Raw genomic sequence first — 24,114 nt, 5'->3', positions numbered from 1 at the left:
ATGAGGCAGTTATGAGTGAGAGGCCAAACTCCTACTGAAGTGCGGAGTTTTCTAGGATTGGCAGGATACTACAGAAGGGTCACGGATTTTTTGAAAATTGCCACGCCATTGACCAATTAACCAGAAGAATCAAAAGTTTGAATGAGGCAGAATGTGAGGATAGCTTTCAAGATTGAAGCAAGATTGGTAACCTCCGGTGTTAGTGCTTCCAGATGACCAGGAAACTTTGTGATATTCAGCGACGCTTTACATAAGGATTGGGGTGTGTGTTAATGCAACACAGTAAGGTGATCGCGTATGCGTCAAGACAGTTTAAAACCGTATGATTGAAGTACCCGACGCATGACTTGGAACTAGCCGCCATAGTATTCGCACTTAAAATTTGGAGACATTACATCTACAGAGAGAAGTGTGAAATCTACACAGATCACAAGAGTTTAAAGTACATTTTCACTCAGAAGGAGCTCAATATGAGGCAAAGGAGATGGTTGGAATTGATCAAGGACTACGATTGCTCGATAAATTACCATCCCGGAAAGGAGAATGTTGTGGCCGATGCACTAAGCAGAAAAGAGAGATTGAATATGATGGCAACACCAAAGGAATTGTCTGAAGAGATTAAGAAATTCGGATTAGAACTTTGTAAATATGGAAGGTTGAAGAAGTTTGTCGTGCAATGACTTTTCAGCCAACACTAGTGGAAAAGATAAAGAACGTCAAGAAGAAGTAATGGAGAAAGAGAAGAATCAGTTCTAGAGAGGAGATTAATACTCAAAGGGATGAGCAAGGGATACTAAGGTTTTCCTCAAGAATTTGGATTCCTCATGTACCGGAATTGAAGAATGAGATCCTACAAGAAGCCCACAATTCAAGATTTTCAATCCACCCGGGAAGCACCAAGATGTATCGGGACTTAAAGCAGAACTTTTGGTGGCCAAATATGAAGTGAGAGTTGGCAGAATGGGTTGCGAAGTGTTATACTTGTCAAAAGGTGAAGGCAGAACATCAACGACCAAGCGGATTAATTCAGCCCCTAAAGATTCCAGAATGGAAATGGGAAATATTGCTATGGATTTTATAGTGGGACTACCATGAACGAAATCCGGTCATGACGCTATATGGGTTATACTTGATCGTCTTACGAAGTCGGCGCATTTCCTTCCAATAAACGAGAAGTCGTCATTGGACAAATTGGTTCATCTGTATGTGCGCGAAATCGTACTAAGGCATGGAGTACCCGTATCAATAGTTTCAGACAGAGATCCCCGATTTAACTCGAGATTCTGGAAGCAATTTCAGGAATATCTTGGCACGAAGTTGAATATGAGCACGACATACCACCCGCAGACTGATGGTCAGAGCGAAAGGACAATTCAAACAATCGAAGACATGTTGCGCAGTTGTGCAATCAATTTTGCAGGAAGTTGGGACGACCACTTGCCGTTGATTGAATTCTCTTACAACAATAGCTATCATTCCAGTATCGGCATGCCACCATACGAAGCTTTGTACGGGCGAAAATGTAGATCACTAACAAGTTGGGATGAAGTAGGAGAAGGAAGAATTCTCGGCTCGGAATTGGTACAACAGTTGTATGACACAGTCAAGTTAATTCAGAAAAGGTTGCTTGCTGCTCAAGATAGACAGAGGAAGTATGCGGACCCAGTGCGTAAGGATGTTCGATACCAAGTTGGTGAAGCTGTTTTGCTGAAGGTGTCACCTAGAAAAGGGTTGTTTAGATTTGGCAAGAAAGGGAAGTTAACACCTAGATATATAGGTCCTTTTGAAATTTTGAGTCAAGTGGGGAAGGTGGCCGAGTTGGCCTTACCACCTCAGTATCAACATGTGCATAATGTGTTCCATGTGTCATTGCTTAAGAAGTACAATACTGACGCTAGCCATGTAATAGAATTTGAACCTGTAGAAATTCAGGCAGACCTGTCATTTGTGGAGCAACCTGTCAAATTACTCGACTGGCAAGTAAAGAGTCTTATGAATAAGTCAATAAAGTTAGTGAAAGTACTTTGGAGGAACCCCAAGGTCGAAGAATCAACTTGGGAGTTAGAGTCTGATATGCGTTCCCGGTATCCTCATCTGTTCTCTTAGATTTTGGGGACAGAATCCCTTAAGGGGGAGAGGATGTTACGACCGGCATTTTATGTATATTATCTGTGGATTTGTGTGATATTAAAGCCGTAAGTGAATATACTTAATGGCTGTACCTTGTGTGAATGAAAAATTTCTGCATTTTAAATTTGATTTATGTAGTATATGATTTTTCAAAGCGAGAGTTTATTTTTCCCTTATTTTTAATTTATAAGGAATATTCTAAACCTTGGAGAAATTTTCTTTTAAAAGTTATTTTATTCACAAAATTTCAAAAGTGATTTTACAAAATTTCTAAAAATCCAAGTTATTTTGGTATAAATTTTATAATTTTTACTTGTATTTTATTTTATAAAAATAAATCATTACAAATTTTATTGGTTATAATTATCAAATTACATAAGAGACCTTGCATGCAAATCACCCTTCTATTCTCTCAAAGGGCAAATAAGACTTTTCCAACCCCACTAACTCATTTGATTAATACCAAATTACTAAATTAGCCTTGCATGCAAAATGGCCTAACTTTAGCTAAAGGACATTTTTGTAAGTTCTCATTTCCACTCATTATTTGTCAACCAAAAGCATAAAACAAAAGTTTAAGTGGGAGAAGTCATTCCACTCATTCCACACTCCAACACCCCACAAATTTTTCTCCCCTCCCCTCCCACCATTGTTCTCGGCCGAAGGCCAAATTCCCCACCCCTTCCATTTTTCAATTCATTCTTCATCTTCCCAAGTGTAAATCTTCTACTTACATTCATCTTATATACTTTCCAAGTGTTTTGTGACTTGGAAGTTGAAGTTCCATGGATGCATGTGTAGTTCTTACGTGATCTCCAATGAGAAACTCTTGATTCTTGTGAATTCAAGAGCTCTCTATGAGATATATTATGTATATGCTAACTAAGTGTTTTATGGAGATATCATGCTTTAAAATCCTTTGCATGCTACTGAAATTTCATTATATATTTATGTTTAGGCATGCATGCTAGTTTTAAGATATTAAAATGATGATCAACCATATTTTGCATGCTACTCTTTTCGAAATCATGTTGTTATGTTTAAAAATCTATAAATTTGAAATATGTGTGCTTAAAATAGATTTTTTCCATGATAAATTTCTTATTAGTAGTTAAAAGAAGTTATATTTCATAATTATTAAGGATGAGTAATAGGTGCAAGTCGATTTTGCAAGCATTTAAAACTTTACGCCTAGCCGAAATCTTGTTATGTGTTTTCCATGAGTTGCATGTCATATTTTTAGTTGCATGTTGTTAATTTTTGGGCATGGATGATCTTCCCTTCTGTTGAGACACTATTTTAGGACATTAAGACACTAGGTTTGCTTTGGAAAGAGTTGGGTGCTTGGTTTTTAAGTTGGAGTTAAGGTAAAAAGGGATTAGTTGGTGTTTTCATTTTTTTCCAGATTTGATGCACTAGTTTATGGGGAACTTTTGAATGAGCATTTTTGTGCACTTTGAGGCCCAAGCCACCAGAAGTTAGTATTGGGAGTATATAAAAGGTTTTAGGAGTTGGTTAGAGGTTTGCATGTCGTTTGGTTAGGTGCTCAAGTAGAATCACAAAATCTGTCCAGCAGGGGACAGTTTTCTTGCAACTTAGAAATAGGGAGATTTGACCATGTCATGGGTAGGCCCTCATTAGGCCCTATTGGGCCTTAGTTAGAGGGAGTGTCAGAGAAGTTTTTCCAGCCATAGTTCATAGGATATGAGAACCATGTGTCACAAGTTAATTCAAGTCAGGGCGTTTTCTGCCAAGGAAAATAGGGGAACCTTCGACTTTAAGCTTAGGCCCAAGAAGGCCCAAGCTAGGCCCTTGAGCCACATCAAGTTTGGGAGATGCCCTAAGGTCAGGAGAGTCTTGTGTAAGAGTTTTGAAGGAAAACTTAAGAAACCATAGTTGTCATTCTGAAATTTATACCGGTGAGCACTTTCACTTAACACATAGTTTTAGAACATTTAGGAGTGAGATCTAGGTTGACCACCATAGTTGTAAGATAGTATAAGGTCAGTAGAGAAAAAGGCCCAAGTGAGGGTCAATAGGTCTTGGATATTTTAGTAAAGGCACATCGAGTTAGGAAGCCAAAATTAGAAGACTTTGTCTAGTTTAGCGACCAAGTGACTTAAGTTGTGAGTCGAGATCATCCAAGCCTAGTGTTGCATTATGGTGTATATGGTGTTATTTGGTATTAATATATGATATGTGAGTATATGTGGCTATGTGTGTGCAATTATATTTATAAGGTGAATATAAATTAAGTGCATATAGGCCTAAGTGCCATCTGTGTTTAAATTCGGGTTGTAAATAGGTTAAGTTGGTGAGAATATATTATAATGAGGATTATTATTATTTATGTAGGATCTCGAGATGAGGGAAAACTTGCCATAAAGGTCGAGCGAAGCTTCCAGTTGCTCCTACCAGTCAGACCAGACCAGCCTTTCTCAAGGCAAGTGATTCAACCTATCTTCGTATTCACTGCAATTGTGTAACAAATAGTTCATATATATTGACGCAACTATCCTGAGTCATTTTAATATATTTAAATCAACATATCTTATGTTCATCTTTGAATCATATAGAAATGCCATGAACCCTCGAGTACGTATTGCAAAGTAGTCTTATCATGATAGTATATTAAAGTAAGCTGAATGCCATGATAAAATAAAGGGTTGTTATAATACTTGATTGATCCTCTTGATTAACATGCTAATGATTCCTAAAGTGCTGATATCTCACCCTGATGCTTGAACCCTTATAGAAACTTCACCTCGATACCTAAAAGCCAGATATTTATCAAAGTTGTTCCTCATTGATTGATACCCCTCTTTCTTATTTTAAAGCTTAACAATTCTGATATATCCTGAGTTAAAGATCATTCTTCATACCTTAACACCCTTAGTATTCATGAAGCTTATCTTCTTGATGATCTAGCACTTGCACCTTGACGAGAAACCATTGCTTAAAGCCCAGTTTGGCACTACCCCTTCATAATATCCAATAGCCTCACTAAACTTCCTTGTCCAGGTTTTAATATGAAATCCTTTCAGTTACCCTAATAGAGTAAAGTTTAGTGGATCATGGCCCTGAGATTTAGCACCATATTTCCCGTGTTTCGAGTTGAACTATAATCCCTTGATAAAAATATTACTGTTAAAAGAGATTTTCGGTCATAATTCGGCATCAGTTTTTGAAATAAATAAAATGTGGATTTTCAGTCCCAAAGGGGGATAAATGTTTTCTTTGAATAGTGGATCTGGACTGAGACGCGAGTCCTTTCCACACTTATATTATAGGCTTAAAAGTTGCCTAGGGATCCCATTAATGTTTTAGAAGCCCGCGAGGTTCGGGATTACTTCGCGGCTGATCACCGGCTGTAATCCGTAGCGTCATAAAATGATTTTGATTAAGATGTGATTTTAAAATTGTTTTGATACAAGCAAAATGATTCCCTCACCCATAGTTTTATCTCTCGTTATCATTGGTTATGTCTTTCCATTGTCATTCTTTAATGTATATCTCGATTTATGTTTTGTATCGTATTGTTTAGCACTTGTTGAGCATTTGGCTCACTCCTTGCTTTACCCTGATATTACAGCTAACAACTATGGTTAGATTCAAGCAGACTGCCCGTAAGACCTGTGATGCAGATGCTTATGTTCGAGCTCAGGTAGAATAAGAGATAGTAGTTTTGTGTGAGGACTCGCTATTTAAAATCAGTTGTAATAGATGGTAGTGTTGGGCTGTTCCAAACCCTAAACTGTAAGATCTTGGAGTTGGTTATGTTTACTTCTTTTTAAAATGTTGTAATAGTTTATTTAATTTGCTGTTTAAGTTGGGGGCGTGACAACATCTCTCCTGATTGCAAGGAAGGAAAAGGTGATAAAGGCCAAGCACTTATCACAAATAAGAAAAACTGGGCAGACACTTCAGAATCTGAAGAAGAGGTAAACTATGCCTTAATGGCAAATGTTGATAGCAGTTCTGATGCTAATGAACTAAAGGTACCTCTATCAACTCTTGCTTTTGATATAGAAGATACTTAGTTGAGATTATTTCTGAAAAAAAGTTATATTAGCTATAGAGATCAGACTTTAGAGAATGAAAGATTAAAATCTGAAAATCTAAAGTACAAAAACAGAAATAGCTATCTTGAAGAAGAGTTAGTCAAGATGAACACTATTCAGAAAGAGAGATAATGCTGTGTATGTTAAGAATGAATTGCTTAAACAGAGTGATTATCTAAAACCTGAATTAGAAAAAGAAAGAGAAATCATCAGGACTTGGACTAACTCAGGCAAAACAACTCAGAATATTCTAAGTAGTGGAAACTGGAAAGAGGGGTTAGGTTATAAAGATGCTAAAAGTGAGAAAGGAATTTTGCCAATTAAGCCAATTGCTATCAAACAGGTTGTAAAGCCAAATGTAAATCCTGTTAACTTTGTTGCAAAAACTGCTGTGTTTGATTCTGAAGAGATGAAAGACTCTAAAACAGAAGTCAAAGAAAAGTCAACTTCTGAAAAATCAAAACAGGACAAACCAGCTTTGGTGAACATTGGCTTAATGACCAAGAAGCAGCTTAAGTATAAGCTGAAAGAAATTAAAAATGTGAACAAGATAAAGGAAGCTAGGAAAAATAGGAATGGAAAGGAAGGTGTGATAAAAGTAATAAATATATGCCTGTTCCTAATGCTCCTAGAAAGAAATGCTATAATTATGGAAACTCTAACCATCTTGCTTCTTTTTGCAGGAAAAATAAAGATATAAAATCTTTACCTTCTAGATCAGGATTTAAGAGTCAGTCTGTTAGGTTTAAACCATAAAATATTTGTTTTCATTGTGGTAGTTTATGGCATTCTATTTATACTTGTAAGGAATATTATAGTTTGTACTATGATTATTATGAAATAGAACCTTCTTTAAAGAAAGTTAGTGTAATTCCTTCTAGTGTAATTCTGATGCAAAATTTGATATAAAGTCTGATAAAAAGCATGTTAGCATAAACTCTGAAACTAAATCTGCTGTAAATGCTAACAAACTTAACAAGGCCAAAGGATCCAAGCAAGTATGGGTTCTTAAAACTAATCAATAGTGGTCTTTGTGATTGCAGGGCAACAAGAAAAACATCCTGGTTCTGGACACTGGATGTTCAGGACATATGACTGGAAATAAAGCCCTGCTATCAGACTTTGTGGAGAAAGCTGGCCCAGGAGTTTCTTATGGAGATGGAAACATGGGAAAGACTCTGGGATATGGAAATATCAATCTTGGGAATGTCATAATTGAAACAGTAGCTCTTGTCTCAGGACTTAAACACAATCTGCTAAGTGTGAGTCAAATCTGTGACAGAGGTTGTCATGTGGATTTCTTTGAAGAACACTGTGAAGTTATAAGTAATTCTACAGGCAAAGTGGTTCTGCAATCTGTCTGTTAAGCATGGAATCAATTGAAGAAAGCTGGAATTGGTGTAAAAGACTCTCTCATTTAAATTTCAACAACATAAATGAGCTAGTAAAGAAAGATCTTGTGAGAGGACTGCCAAAATCAATATTTGCTCCTGATGGCCTTTCCGACTCATGTCAAAAGGCAAAACAAAGAAAATCTTCATTCAAGAGCAAAACTGAATCCTCAATTCTTGAGCCTTATCACTTATTGCATGTTGATCTATTTGGTCCAGTTAATGTCATGTCTATTGCAAAGAAAAAATATGTTATGATTATAGTGGTTGAGTTCACAAGATACACTTGGGTGTATTTCTTGCACAAGAAGAATGAAACTACATCTACTATAACTGATAATGTCAGACAGCTGGATAAGTTAGTCAAAGATTCTTTTAAAATAATAAGAAGTGATAATGGCACTGAGTTCAAGAATTCAATCATGGAAGAGTTCTGCAAACAGCAAGGAATAAAGCAGGAATTTTCTGTACCTGGAACTTCACAACAGAATGGAGTTGTAGAAAGAAAGAACAGGACTCTTATTGAAGCTGCACGAACTATGCTTGATGAAGCAAAGCTACCAACCTATTTTTGGGCTGAAGCTGTACAGACTGCTTGTTTTACATAGAAAGCTACACTCATAAACAAGCATGGAAAAACACCATATGAGATGGTGAAGAAAAAGAAGCCAAATCTGAAATACTTTCATGTATTGAATGTAAGTGTTTTGTTCTTAAGACTCATCCTGAACAACTGTCAAAATTTGATCTAAAAGCTGATAAAGGAATTTTTGTTGGATATCCACTTTCCACAAAAGTCTTCAGAGTCTACAATTTAAGAACAAGGGTTGTCATGGAATATATCAATGTATCTTTTGATTATAAAAAGATTACTGGACTTAAAGATTTCAATGATCAGGGGGAGCAAGCTAATGATCATACCATATCTCATGACGCTCAAGAAGCATCAGAACCAGTCACTGGCTCTTCAAGTTCTGATTCATCAAGTTCTGTTGAGCCAAATTCTGACAATTCTGGAAACTCTAATTCTTCAATTCCTGAAGGATCCAACTCCAATTTTGGAATCTCAGAGAGCATAACTTCAGGGGGAGCATCAGAAAATGCTGATGGAGACAGCATGGATCATAGGGGAGGATCCAGTTCTAGAGATCAACTTCCATCTGCAAGGAAGTGGACTAAATCACACACACTTGACTTAATAATTGGAGACCCTGAAGCATGTGTCAGAACTAGAACAACAATAACAAATGAATGTCTCTATCATTCCTTTATATCTTAGACTGAACCAAAGAAAGTGGAAGAAACTCTTCAAGATGCTGATTGGGTGCAAGCAATGCATGAAGAGTTAAATGAATTTGAAAGTAATAAAGTCTGGACCCTAGTACCTAGACCAAAGGACATATCAATTGTTGGTACAAAATGGGTGTTCAGAAATAAAACTGAAAGTGATGGCATAATTACAAGAAACAAAGCAAGGCTGGTTGCTAAAGGTTACTCTCAATATGAGGGTATTGATTATGATGAGACATTTGCTCCAGTTGCTAGATTGGAAGCCATAAGAATCTTTTTAGCTTATGCTGCTCACAAGAAGTTTAAAGTCTTGCAAATGGATGTGAAAAGTGCTTTTCTCAATGGAGAATTGGAAGAAGAGGTATATCCAAAATTTCCAAATCATGTCTATAGGCTTGAAAAAGCACTTTATGGCCTTAAGCAAGCTCCAATAGCATGGTATGAGACTCTGACTCAATTCCTTCTGGAAAGTGGATTTGACATAGGCACAATTGACAAGACTTTATTCTACATCAACCATGGAAAGGACTTACTTTTGGTACAGATATATGTTGATGAAATCATCTTTGGCTCTACAAATACAAAACTGTGTGAAAGATTTTCCAAGTTATTGCAGTCAAGATATTAAATGAGTATGATGGGAGAGTTGAGTTATTTTCAGGGACTTCAAGTCACACAAAATGAATAAGGTACTTTTATCAGTCAATCTAAGTACACTAGAAAATTACTCAAGAAATTTGAAATGCAAGACAGTTCTACTGCATCAACTCCCATGGCCACTGCCACCAAGTTAAATAAAGATACTGGAGCATCAGTAGATATTACTAACTACAGAGGTATGATTGGCTCTTTACTCTATTTAACTGCAAGTAGACCATATATCATGTATGCTACCCGTCTTTGTGCAAGATTTCAGGCTGATCCAAGAGAACCTCATCTAATAGCTGTGAAAAGAATTTTCAAGTACCTCAGGGGTATAGCTGATCTAGGATTGTGGTATCCTAGGGAATCAGATTTTAAGGTAATAGGCTACTCAGATGCAGATTTTGCCGGATGCAAAATAGACAGGAAAAGCACTAGTGGAAGCTGCCAATTTCTTGAAGGCATATTGGTTTCTTGGTTTAGCAAGAAACATAAATCAATTTCCCCATCAACTGCAGAAGCAGAATATATTGCTACAAGAAGCTGTTGTGCACAGATTCTTTGGATGAAGAATCAGTTACTAGACTATGGGTTAGAATTTTCTAAAATACCTATTTACTTTGATAATCAAAGTGCTATTGCTATGACAGGAAATCCAGTTCAACACTCAATGACAAAGCACATCAGCATTAGGTACCACTTCATAAGGGAACATGTGGATGAAGGTACAGTGGATTTGCATTTTGTTCTCACTGATCAACAACTAGCAGATATCTTCACAAAACCACTGTGTGAAGCTAATTTTACAAGAATGGTAAATGAACTTGGAATGGTTTCAGGTTCTTTCTCAAAATCTGTTTAGTTTTTGTTCTCATACATCAGACTTTATGATCAATATTTACAGATTTTCTTATCTCAATGTAATATGTGCTTAAATTGTAACATATTTAAACACTCCTTATTATCTGATGTGTTTCTATAAACTCTGAATGTGTTTTGAATGTTCTGTGACTATTCCATCCAATGAGGATTATCTTGTTAGATGCTGACTTAGTAGTCTTTAACAAACTATGTATCCCATGTTTGAATTAGTTGCTTATGTGGAAATCAAAGACACGAGCAAATTCTAATTTTGATCTTAGTAAAATTTACTTCCTGTATCTTATTACTAAGTCACAAACTAGATTATTGCTTCTTATCTGTCGAATTCTGATGTCAGTAAATCTTAAGGATGAAATACATGCTTGATAAGCCTCACTTATCTGAAGGAATTAAAAAAATGAAATCAGGTACTCTATTGAGATCTAGAGTAATTTATGTGAAAGGGAAGATCCAAGTGCATTGCTAGTATTAAGTTATATGCATTAGAAAAGCAAATTGATTTGGTGACTTTTCACATTCTCTGATTATTGGAGAAATATTCTGATAACAACATTAATTCTGATGGCAGTCGTAACTCATTTACACTGAGAAACCCTTGTCAAAAGAATTTCAAAAGAGCATAAAATAAGCACAAACAGTTGAGGTGGATTCTTGCATAAATTTATTCTACAGTAGACTTCACAATTCAAGACATATTTTAAGCATTTTTCTTAGTTATGCCTTATTTCTAAGATATACTGAAGTTTATCAGACTTTAATCTTGATCTGATCATTTGCACATACACACACTATCACTCCATATGAATGATGAAAATTACTATGGTGATTAAGTTGTTTCTGATAAACAATTAAGTATTATTTGCATAAATTCTGAGGACAAGTTCTGATTATGTTCTGATGATTAACTCTGAAGAAACCAGTCAGTATTTGTGTGAAGAAACACAGAAACCGTCATTCACTTTTTGAGTACAGAAGCCATGTTCTGATGACCGTTAAATTCTGATAATAGTCAAGTTCTGATGCAAATCCTGATGCTTACGTGGCATTATTTACTTACTTTACTTATTTTTAGTATTTACTCTAATGGTTACATTTCACAAAAAAATAATTAGGTGATATAAAAACAGTAATAATCATTTGATTAATGGGTTGCGTGTTGGTTTTTACATATGTATGTGTGCAATAATTACTGCATATTTCCCGTGCCCACTAATTACCGCCTTGACTATTTATTGCGTGACTGGTGTAACTATGTCGGTTTTACTTCCAAAAAGAGCCGTTGAGTGGAAAGAGTATAAATATTATAGATAAAAGATTATACAAATCTTTTACCTTCTCTCTTACTTTATCTCTTATTTCTTTTACTCTCTCTCTTTTTCTCTGTATTCTCTGACGGACTTTCTTACAGGCATTTTATCAAACACTTTCTACACACACATTATTTCACTTAATTTCTCACAGAAATGGCACCAAAGGACGGTATCTTTAATGGAGCCAAGTTCGTCCCCAACAACTATATGGCTATTCTTAGCAAGAACGATGCTCCTTCAGATCTTCACTTCATTCAAGATTTTCTTGCTCGCAGTGAGATTGGGTATGCTTTGACCCAACCACAAGCACTCTCAGGAACACAAATACTGGAGATTTGGAGGACTGGAGCCTATGATTATAACACCCTCCAAATCCGGGGTATAGATTTGGGGCATTATTAACAACAATTACCAACTATACCTGCACAAGCGGAATATTAATATAATAATTACCCCGAACTATCACTACTCAGGATCTTTTAAGGGTTGAGTTTGGAAACAAGAATCATGCACTACACTTTATTACAAACCCAACTAAATAAAACCTGTCTCAAGAACTCTCTTTATTACAAAACTTTATTCTATCTACAGTTTCACTACGCAATCTTTTATTCAAACTACACAAAACTTTTATTCAACCGAACATTACTACTTATCCTGCTACACCTGATCTGGCAATTCAAAGCTCTCTTCGGGAATAGGAAGGAACACTCTTGGTATAAGAGGGTCCCGCTGCTTGACTCGCTTCTTGACTATGCGGGTCCTGATGGGTTTCATTCTCTACCTTAACTGTAAAATAGGAGTGACAATAAAAGAAATGAGCCAAAATTGCTCAACAAGCCTGCAACAATATATATATATATTATAAAGAGAGAGAAATAAATGAACCAATAAGCTGCTGGTTTGAACAACCATCTGTATCTGTATATGATAATAATTTGCCAATGATGGCGAGTGCCAAATGAACAAGACTGGAAACAAGAACCAACATATGCACTATAATCTGCTGATCAGTCAGAATATAGTGCGGATCTATACCCAACTGCATAGACTCAACCAACATAAGGAGTACTCAGGCAACTATGGCCTATTAATTAATGGTCTGGGAAAAACCCAGCCTTTATAGTAACCATCCAGTCCAAGGCTGAGCATCCGGAACAATCGGTATGCTATTGATATATCCCAACACCAGGATATACCAGAATATATGTAGGGTAAAAGAATTGAAATATGAACAGGGAATTCAATAAATTGGGTAAATCAAGAATTGAAATGAAACTGGAACAAGTAATAATAAATGGACAACAGTGCATATGAACAATGATTATCAAAGAGAATTGATATGATAGAAAAGAAATATAATTCACTATTCTGAATTTAGAATAGGGGAAAAACTTGCCTTGTGCGTACTTAACCTGGTTTAATTCACTGCCTTCTGACCCTAGCTTGCTCTGCCTTGTTAACACTGAACAAATCATGGAAATATAGGTGTTTAGATAACTTACTATATACGTGTATCTTGAATTGATATCACACAACCTTATCAGTCTACCCATGCGTTTCTATCTGACTCGCATATATATACATATATTTACACAACATATTTATGCACATAATCACATATAACACGTAACACGTAAAGCACACAATTAATTTCTAGATTTATAATTATTTTTAGAATCAATTCTAGGCTTATACCTGCATTACTAGTCTTATCTGATTTTATTATAATTTTTCAGGATTTATTCGGCTCAATTATATCCCTACTAGGACCTACGAACTATATCAGTTATCACCAAACCACTCTTTTTCAGAATAAATTATAACTTACAACTATTTTTATTGGATTCGTCTCATTTTTCTGAGTCTAGGGGTCTTCGTTTCACTTAAATCGGACTAACGGTTGAATTGTTATGAATTAAACACTGATAATTCAATTTATTATTCAATAGATAATTATTACAACCTTTTAAATCCTAAAATAATTTTTAAATAATTATTTAATAAAAATCAAAGTCAAAATATTTTTATAATTTTTGGAGTTAAAACGAAGAAGTTACGATTTATTGAAAATTATGTGATTAATTATTGAAATAATTAATTACTTAATAAATAAATAACTAATAAATAATTAATAGATAATTATTTACTAATTTAAAATAATTAATCCCTAATTATTAGGATTAATCACAATTATTACAAATATTTACAACTCATCGTTATTTATTTGATTAGATCGATTATTTACAAATAATCAATCAACTTAATTAACCGATACGCTATTTATCGAATAACTATGAATTACTCAAATTATAAACCAACTCAACGATTAATCACTCGTATAAATACGAGCTACACACTATTCTCGAATATTACCGAACTAATATATTATTATTGGAATTTAAACGATTCGTTAATCAATTAATTATCAGTATTTAATTATATGATACGAACAATTACTGTAATATTATTCGAATAACTAACGCTCGAATAATAATTCTCATTATCGAATCACTACTCGTAATATTAACTAATTATCAAATTATTAATCAGTTTAATCCTTATTTATTAATTAATTATCTAATTATTAATTACCTAATTATTAATTAATTAGATAACTAATAAATAATTAGATAAATAATTAAATAATTAAATAATTAAATTAGAATTTATAAATTAATAAAATAATTTAGAAATTAATAATACTATTTTTCAGAATTTAAAACTAATTTTTATTTACTTTTTAGAATTACTAAAAACTGATTTTAATATACTAAAATATAAATAATTAATTAATTAACTAAAAACACAAAAACATCAACAGGGTTTGGGTTATTAGGATTAAACCCGGGTCGAAACCGGGTTAGAAACCGGGTCGTCCCCAACCCAATCGGGTCGGGAAGAACAGCCGGCCGTTGCCCAGATTCCGGCCCGGCGGAAACTTCCGACGAAGCAAAAACGGCAATCAATCGGCCTCGTTTCTTCTGCTGCTTCGTTCCCTTTCGTTCCCAGGCCTCCCCTGTCGTGTTTCTCTCCTTCGTTTTATCCGTCCCCGCCGCCTAAACCACCGATAACACGGCGGCGGCGCCGCTTTTCCGGCGAGAAAAACCCGAAGCCAAACTCGACAAAACCGGTGTCAATCGACTCCAAAATCGACGATCTAAACATCTATACTAACATAATCATCAAACAATTACCAGAACTTCAAACCCGAATTCGAGAAATTAATATCCGAAATTACGAAACACAAATTATACCTCGTTGATGATTTGACGTGATAATCTGATAGAACAGACTTGGGCTTCAAATCGGTTACTCACTACTTCAATTTCTGTCACCAGAATCACCTTCAAAAGTCCGATTGATTCTGCTGCTGTTCTTCACAAAACCCTAACCCTAATCCCCTTTCTTTTCTTTTTATTTTTTTCTTCTGATTTTTAATTATAATTAACTGATTTAATTAATAGTCATTCAGGTATTTATATTTATGAAAATAATACCCCTAAGTAAAATTACTGGGCTAATTAGACTCCTAATAAAATATTTGGCCCCAATTTTATAATTTTTGGGTATTAATATGAATTTTTAAATATCCAATAAATACAAAATAAATACTAAAAATTCCCAAAAATTGTGAAAAATACAAAAATACAAAGAAAATGATATATGATAATTTCATAATCATATAAAAATAAAAATGTGATTTTTGTGGGGTTTTTGGTACCCGAAGGGGTCCGGAAAAAGTCGTTTTTCGCGAAAAAGGTCAATTTGTAAAACGTCTAAGGGTTCAGAATAGCGATACGGTATAGGGCATTTTTGGCAAAATAGGGCCAATGATTTGTTTGAAATACGGGCTTTTAAAACATAGTTTTGAGCTGTACAGGTTTTGATATAATATATATAACTGACGATAGAACGCTCAATAAATATCCAAAACACGTTTGGATCAAAACAACCAACACATAACACATAGCAGGTAGGGTTCAACGACTTAACACATTTAATCACATAATAATACACATAATTTATTATTATTATTATAATACAAGCGTAATTCCTCGGTCGTTACATTCTCCCCCACTTAACCAGATTCTGACCTCAGAATCTAATTATGCAAATAACTGAGGATAATTTTCTAGCATTTCACTTCAAGCTCCCAGGTTGATTCTTCAACCACTGGGTTTCTCCATAAAACTCTCACTAATGACACAGACTTATTTCTTAATACCCCTCTCTTGCCTATCTAGAATTCTTATTGGCTGTTCTACATATGACAAATCTGCCCTGAAGTTCTACTGGTTCATACTCTATTACATGCCTTGTATCAGGATTATACCTCTTAAGCATAGATACATGAAATACGTTGTGAATGTGCTGCATATGGGGTGGTAGAGCTAACTCGTACGCAACCTTCCCAATTTTCTTCAAAATCTCAAATGGTCCAACGTATCGTGGCTTCAATCTTTGCTGGATCAACTTGAATGCCTTCTCTGCTGATGATGTGCCCTAAAAACTGCACTTCTTTCAACCAAAATTCGCATTTGGAAAATTTTGCATAAAGCTGCTCCTTCCGTAATATTTCCAATGTCGTTCTTAAATGCGCTGCATGCTCTTCTTCCGTCTTTGAATAGATCAAGATGTCATCAATAAATATAATGATAAACTTATCCAAATACTTCTTGAATATTCGATTCATCAAATCCATAAACGCTGCAGGTGCATTCGTCAATCCAAAAGCCATCACAAGAAATTCATAGTGTCCGTACCTTGTTCTAAACGCTGTCTTTGGAATATCTTCGGCCTTGATCTTTAACTGATGATAGCCTGATCGTAAGTCGATTTTCGAAAACCATGCTGCTCCTTTTAGTTGATCAAATAAATCATCAATGCGAGGTAAAGGATATTTATTCTTGATAGTTAACTTGTTCAGCTCACGATAATCAATACACAGTCGCATACTACCATCCTTCTTTTTCACGAACAATACTGGCGCACCCCATGGGGATACACTTGGCCTTATAATTCCTTTGTCAAGAAGTTCTTGCAACTGCTTTGCTAATTCCCTCATTTCAACAGGTGCCATTCGATATGGAGCTTTCGAAATTGGTTCAGTCCCTGGCGTCAAGTCAATAGTGAATTCGATTTCTCGATCTGGTGGAAGTCCTGGTAATTCGTCCGGAAAAACATCAAGAAATTCACAAACTACAGGAATATCTTCAATCTTCAAATTTCCCTTATCAATATCCCGTACATAGGCTAAATAAGCTTGACATCCTTGACGTAGCAATCTTCTCGTCTGCATTATTGATAGGAATTTCTGCTTTTGCTTCTCACCTTTAAATATTACCGTTTCATTTTCTTCAGTTTGCAATTTCACTCTCTTATTCGCACAGTCAATTTGAGCATTATTACTAGACAGCCAATCCATTCCTAAAATAATATCAAACTCCCCTAACCTAAAAGGTATCAAATCAACTGAAAAATGACATCTCCCTATCTCAATATCACAGCTCGGACATACTCGATCTACTGCAACCTGATCATTATTCGCTAATTTTATGACTAACACTTCATCAAACCACTGAATCTCACAATCTATCTTAGAAATAAAGGCTTCAGAAATAAAAGATCTAGTAGCTCCTGAATCAATCAATACTAAAGCATTTACGGAATTTACAGGAAGTGTACCTGCAACCACATTCGGACTTTGTACCGCTTCCTTCATTGACATGTTGAAAGTCCTTGCTCTGGGCTGATTTTGCTGTGGTAGTGGAGGTGGAGGTAATGCTAAAATTCTTGGAATACTGGCAGCCATTGCAATTCCTCTGCAGTCTTTGGCGATATGTCCTTTTCTCCCACATTGAAAACAAGTAACTTCTGCTTTTCCCGTTGGACATTCTCCAGAATAGTGTCCCCTTTGCTTGCACTTGAAACACGTAACATTTAGCTTGTTGCAAATTCCTGTATGCTTTCTACCACACGTTCTGCAATCAGGTATAGGCGGTCAAATAAGCCTTTGTTGAGTTGGGGCAGGTAGTCGATTTCCCATCCTCTGATTGTTCTGCTCTGGCCTTTTGAAATTTACTTTTCCCCGAGCTTGAAATCCCGGCCTTTTGTTGAAACGATTCTGAAAATTTCCTGGTCCTTTCTCTTTCTGAGCTGCTTCGCTTTCTCCTTCAATAATCATAGCCTTCTGAACAACAGCCATATAAGTTGTCAATTCAAACACAGCTACCCTGCTACGAATCCATGGTTTCAGTCCTTGCTGAAATCTCTTGGCCCGCTTTTCGTCCGTATCCACCTGCTCTGGAACAAACCTTGCCAATTCAGTAAACTTAGTCTCATAATCCGCAACCGATAAGTTGTCTTATTTCAGCTCCAGGAACTTGATCTCCATCTGGTTCTTCATAAAATGAGGAAAATATTTCTCCAAGAAAAGATCAGTGAATCTGTTCCAGGTCACCACACCTTCTTCCAAAGCTTTCTTTGATTCCCACCAGTAATTAGCTTCACCTTTTAGAAAATAGCTAGCGAAATCTGTCTTCTGCTCTTCCTCAACCTTTACCAACGAAAAAGCCTTTTCCATCTCTTTCAGCCAAGCTCTCGCTTTTGTAGGATCTGTGGAACCCATAAATTCCGGTGGCTTCACCGACTGAAATTGCTTGAAAGTAGTCGTAGGTGCTGCTGGTGGTATTTGATGTCCTGGATGAGCGGCTTGCTGTAACATCTGTTGCTGGAACTGCTGTTGCTGCTGCTGCATTTGTTGTTGCATCATCAACATCTGCTGTTGCATGAGATTAAACATCTGATCCATCTGTTTATTATTGTTTTGGCCATCGGTGTTTCCATTCGATGAGTCGGGCTGCGCTTTTCTCTTAGGTGCCATTTTTCTGATAAATAAATAATGGATCTTATTTAATAACAGTATATTAAACATATATTAAAACAGTCGATTCGAGAAATAAAATAACTTATTAAATAACTAAATAGATAAAACAGTATGATATGTTTTAAATTTTTTTTTTTTTTTACAACATGATCGTGAATAAAACTACATTTGTAAATATGCAATGGTACTGAAATAAATGTAAATGCTTAAATGACTGGAAATAAAATAAAGAAAACGTGCAAAAGATTATCTCATATATATATATAGGTAGAACACCAGCTACAGGTGTCAGTGCTTGATACAAAACCCTATGATATAGCAGTCGTACTGCTACTACTATCAGTCAGAGTCAGTAGCTACACTCATACAAACTAGTCATACAATACTATGTTGCCTCTATCTACAAAATATACATAATACAACACTCATTGATCTACTGGTCTCAAAATCCTGGTGGTACGTGGCTCAACTCCTCCTGCACTGCCTCTAGCACTGCCTCGGTAAGTTCCAATGCTCTGCGATATGCTATCTCCGCACTAAGATCCTGCTGTCTCAAATCAGTAAGCTGCTGCGAACTAACCCGGTGAATATGATGTAGTCTCTCTCTCAGTATATAATCCGGTCGTAATGCTCTGACAGGACCATCCGTCTGTGTCTCATACAATCCAAGGATCTCTCTACACTGGTTCTGCCATCTAATCCTCTCCTCCCTCTCTGCCTGAAAGCGCTGGTAAGTCACGGTATGATGCTCATGAAGATCAGTGCTGGAACCTCGAGAAGGTAATGGTCCATCTACCACGATCTCATCTATAAACTCCGGCTGAGGAAACTGATAAACTCCCGGAACAGGTGCATAAATGGCTAATGGGGCAGGAAATAAGACAGGCTGCTCCATAGGCGCATACACAGGCGGCTCTGCCTCTGGCTCCATCGGTGGCATCTCTGGAATCTCGACTGGTGGCATAGGAATCTGAGGCTCTAAATCCTCCCACTGCGGAAGATCAACCATATCAGGAATATCAAACCTCGGAAACTCTAATGGTGGAATATCTGGTATCTCTGGCTCAACGTATGGAAAATAATCTGCAAAACCTGGTACCTCCGGGGGAAGTGGTATCTCTGGTGCTGGCTCAGGTGGCAATGGAGGTAAGATCTGCTCTGACACTGGGGCTACTACCTGTGCATCCACTGGATCTGTCTCGGTCCTCTCCGTAGATGATGATAAAGAAGCCATCTAATATACATAAAAATAATAACGCAAAACAATCAAATCACAATCCTATAACTCATAACTTCTAATCACATAGACAAACAATCCTAACACTCTTACTCTCATCCTATCTTATTTTCCTATCTTATCTTAACCCTAACATTCTTGTTTTCCAAGGTCAATCCTAAGCTCTGATGCCAACTATAACACCCTCCAAATCCGGGGTATAGATTTGGGGCATTATTAACAACAATTACCAACTATACCTGCACAAGCGGAATATTAATATAATAATTACCCCGAACTATCACTACTCAGGATCTTTTAAGGGTTGAGTTTGGAAACAAGAATCATGCACTACACTTTATTACAAACCCAACTAAATAAAACCTGTCTCAAGAACTCTCTTTATTACAAAACTTTATTCTATCTACAGTTTCACTACGCAATCTTTTATTCAAACTACACAAAACTTTTATTCAACCCAACATTACTACTTATCCTGCTACACCTGATCTGGCAATTCAAAGCTCTCTTCGGGAATAGGAAGGAACACTCTTGGTATAAGAGGGTCCCGCTGCTTGACTCGCTTCTTGACTATGCGGGTCCTGATGGGTTTCATTCTCTACCTTAACTGTAAAATAATAGGAGTGACAATAAAAGAAATGAGCCAAAATTGCTCAACAAGCCTGCAACAATATATATATATATATATATATTATAAAGAGAGAGAAATAAATGAACCAATAAGCTGCTGGTTTGAACAACCATCTGTATCTGTATATGATAATAATTTGCCAATGATGGCGAGTGCCAAATGAACAAGACTGGAAACAAGAACCAACATATGCACTATAATCTGCTGATCAGTCAGAATATAGTGCGGATCTATACCCAACTGCATAGACCCAACCAACATAAGGAGTACTCAGGCAACTATGGCCTATTAATTAATGGTCTGGGAAAAAACCAGCCTTTATAGTAACCATCCAGTCCAAGGCTAAGCATCCGGAACAATCGGTATGCTATTGATATATCCCAACACCAGGATATACCAGAATATATGTAGGGTAAAAGAATTGAAATATGAACAGGGAATTCAATAAATTGGGTAAATCAAGAATTGAAATGAAACTGGAACAAGTAATAATAAATGGACAACAGTGCATATGAACAATGATTATCAAAGAGAATTGATATGATAGAAAAGATATATAATTCACTAAATAGAATTTAGAGTAGGGGAAAAACTTGCCTTGTGCGTACTTAACCTGGTTTAATTCACTGCCTTCTGACCCTAGCTTGCTCTGCCTTGTTAACACTGAACAAATCATGGAAATATAGGTGTTTAGATAACTTACTATATACGTGTATCTTGAATTGATATCACGCAACCTTATCAGTCTACCCATGCGTTTCTATCTGACTCGCATATATATACATATATTTACACAACACATTTATGCACATAATCACATATAACACATAACACGTAAAGCACACAATTAATTTCTAGATTTATAATTATTTTTAGAATCAATTCTAGGCTTATAACTGCATTACTAGTCTTATCTGATTTTATTATAATTTTTCGGGATTTATTCGGCTCAATTATATCCCTACTAGGACCTACGAACTATCAGTTATCACCAAACCACTCTTTTTCAGAATAAATTATAACTTACAACTATTTTTATTGGATTCGTCTCATTTTTCTGAGTCTAGGGGTCTTCGTTTCACTTAAATCGGACTAACGGTTGAATTGTTATGAATTAAACACTGATAATTCAATTTATTATTCAATATAGATAATTATTACAACCTTTTAAATCCTAAAATAATTTTTAAATAATTGTTTAATAAAAATCAAAGTCAAAAATAATTTTTTTATAATTTTTGGAGTTAAAACGAAGAAGTTACGATTTATTGAAAATTATGTGATTAATTATTGAAATAATTAATCACTTAATAAATAAATAACTAATAAATAATTAATAGATAATTATTTACTAATTTAAAATAATTAATCCCTAATTATTAGGATTAATCACAATTTATTACAAATATTTACAACTCATCGTTATTTATTTGATTAGATCGATTATTTACAAATAATCAATCAACTTAATTAACCGATACGCTATTTATCGAATAACTACGAATTACTCAAATTATAAACCAACTCAACGATTAATCACTCGTATAAATACGAGCTACACACTATTCTCGAATATTACCGAACTAATATATTATTATTGGAATTTAAACGATTCGTTAATCAATTAATTATCAGTATTTAATTATATGATACGAACAATTACTGTAATATTATTCGAATAACTAACGCTCGAATAATAATTCTCATTATCGAATCACTACTCGTAATATTAACTAATTATCAAATTATTAATCAGTTTAATCCTTATTTATTAATTAATTACCTAATTATTAATTAATTACCTAATTATTAATTAATTAGATAACTAATAAATAATTAGATAAATAATTAAATAATTAAATAATTAAATTAGAATTTATAAATTAATAAAATAATTTAGAAATTAATAATACTATTTTTCAGAATTTAAAACTAATTTTTATTTACTTTTTAGAATTACTAAAAACTGATTTTAATATACTAAAATATAAATAATTAATTAATTAACTAAAAACACAAAAACATCAACAGGGTTTGGGTTATTAGGATTAAACCCGGGTCGAAACCGGGTTAGAAACCGGGTCGTCCCCAACCCAATCGGGTCGGGAAGAACAGCCGGCCGTTGCCCAGATTCCGGCCCGGCGGAAACTTCCGACGAAGCAAAAACGGCAATCAATCGGCCTCGTTTCTTCTGCTGCTTCGTTCCCTTTCGTTCCCAGGCCTCCCCTGTCGTGTTCCTCCTTCGTTTTATCCGTCCCCGCCGCCTAAACCACCGATAACAGCGGCGGCGGCGCCGCTTTTCCGGCGAGACAAAACCCGAAGCCAAACTCGACAAAACCGGTGTCAATCGACTCCAAAATCGACGATCTAAACATCTATACTAACATAATCATCAAACAATTACCAGAACTTCAAACCCGAATTCGAGAAATTAATCCGAAATTACGAAACACAAATTAATACCTCGGTTGATGATTTTGACGTGATAATCTGATAGAACAGACTTTGGGCTTCAAATCGGTTACTCACACTTCAATTTCTGTCATCGGAATCACCTTCAAAAGTCCGATTGATTCTGCTGCTGTTCTTCACAAAACCCTAACCCTAATCCCCTTTCTTTTTCTTTTTATTTTTTTTCTTCTGATTTTTAATTATAATTAACTGATTTAATTAATAGTCATTCAGGTATTTATATTTATGAAAATAATACCCCTAAGTAAAATTAAGGGGCTAATTATACTCCTAATAAAAATATTTAGCCCCAATTTTTATAATTTTTGGGTATTAATAATGAATTTTTAAATATCCAATAAATACAAAATAAATACTAAAAATTCCCAAAAATTGTGAAAAATACAAAAATACAAAGAAAAATGATATATGATAATTTCATAATCATATAAAAATAAAAATGTGATTTTTGTGGGGTTTTTGGTACCCGAAGGGGTCCGGAAAAAGTCGTTTTTCGCGAAAAAGGTCAATTTGTAAAACGTCTAAGGGTTCAGAATAGCGATACGGTATAGGGCATTTTTGGCAAAATAGGGCCAATGATTTTGTTTGAAATACGGGCTTTTAAAACATAGTTTTGAGCTGTACAGGTTTTGATATAATATATATAACTGACGATAGAACGCTCAATAAATATCCAAAACACGTTTGGATCAAAACAACCAACACATAACACATAGCAGTTAGGGTTCAACGACTTAACACATTTAATCACATAATAATACACATAATTTATTATTATTATAATATAATACAAGCGTAATTCCTCGGTCGTTACACCTGTATTTTCCGGCGACTGGACTACAAAATTACAGTTTAGTCCCTGTACTTTTGAAGATGGTGAAGTTCAGTCCCTGAACTTTCCAGAATTTACATATTTTGGATTCCTGTTTCAAAATTATTTAAAAATCATATTTTCTATTTATTTTAATTATAAAAATCCGTTTTTAATTTCTAAAAATTTTAAAAATTATTATTTTAATTCCAAAAATTATTTTTAATTCAAAAATAAATCTGGATTAATTAGTTAATTAATTTCAGTTGGTATTTAATTGATTAATTGGTCAATTAATTCGAAAATTAATTGATTAATTGATTTAACTAATTATTAATTGATTTTAATTAATTATTTAATTAGATTTA

At 35.0% G+C, this 24,114-nt stretch overlaps 1 protein-coding gene across 1 annotated transcript in view; it reads right to left on the bottom strand.

Annotated features, from left to right (window-relative positions):
- LOC141682509 (uncharacterized) overlaps positions 1 to 19,829 on the bottom strand; it is a 45,305-nt gene extending 25,476 nt beyond the window's left edge. The window contains exons 1-2 of the mRNA XM_074487230.1: positions 19,695 to 19,829; positions 19,110 to 19,586 (exon numbers count right to left, since the gene is read on the bottom strand). Of these exons, the coding sequence (XP_074343331.1) occupies positions 19,110 to 19,586; positions 19,695 to 19,829 (612 nt within the window). The remainder of the gene's footprint in view (positions 1 to 19,109; positions 19,587 to 19,694) is intronic.
- Between the last annotated feature and the right edge of the window lie 4,285 nt (positions 19,830 to 24,114).

Source organism: Apium graveolens, chromosome 1 (assembly GCF_009905375.1).
Source record: "Apium graveolens cultivar Ventura chromosome 1, ASM990537v1, whole genome shotgun sequence".
Lineage (NCBI taxonomy): Eukaryota > Viridiplantae > Streptophyta > Magnoliopsida > Apiales > Apiaceae > Apium > Apium graveolens.
Note: the sequence above shows the minus strand (reverse complement) of the source record. Positions and strands in the feature narration are given on the sequence as shown.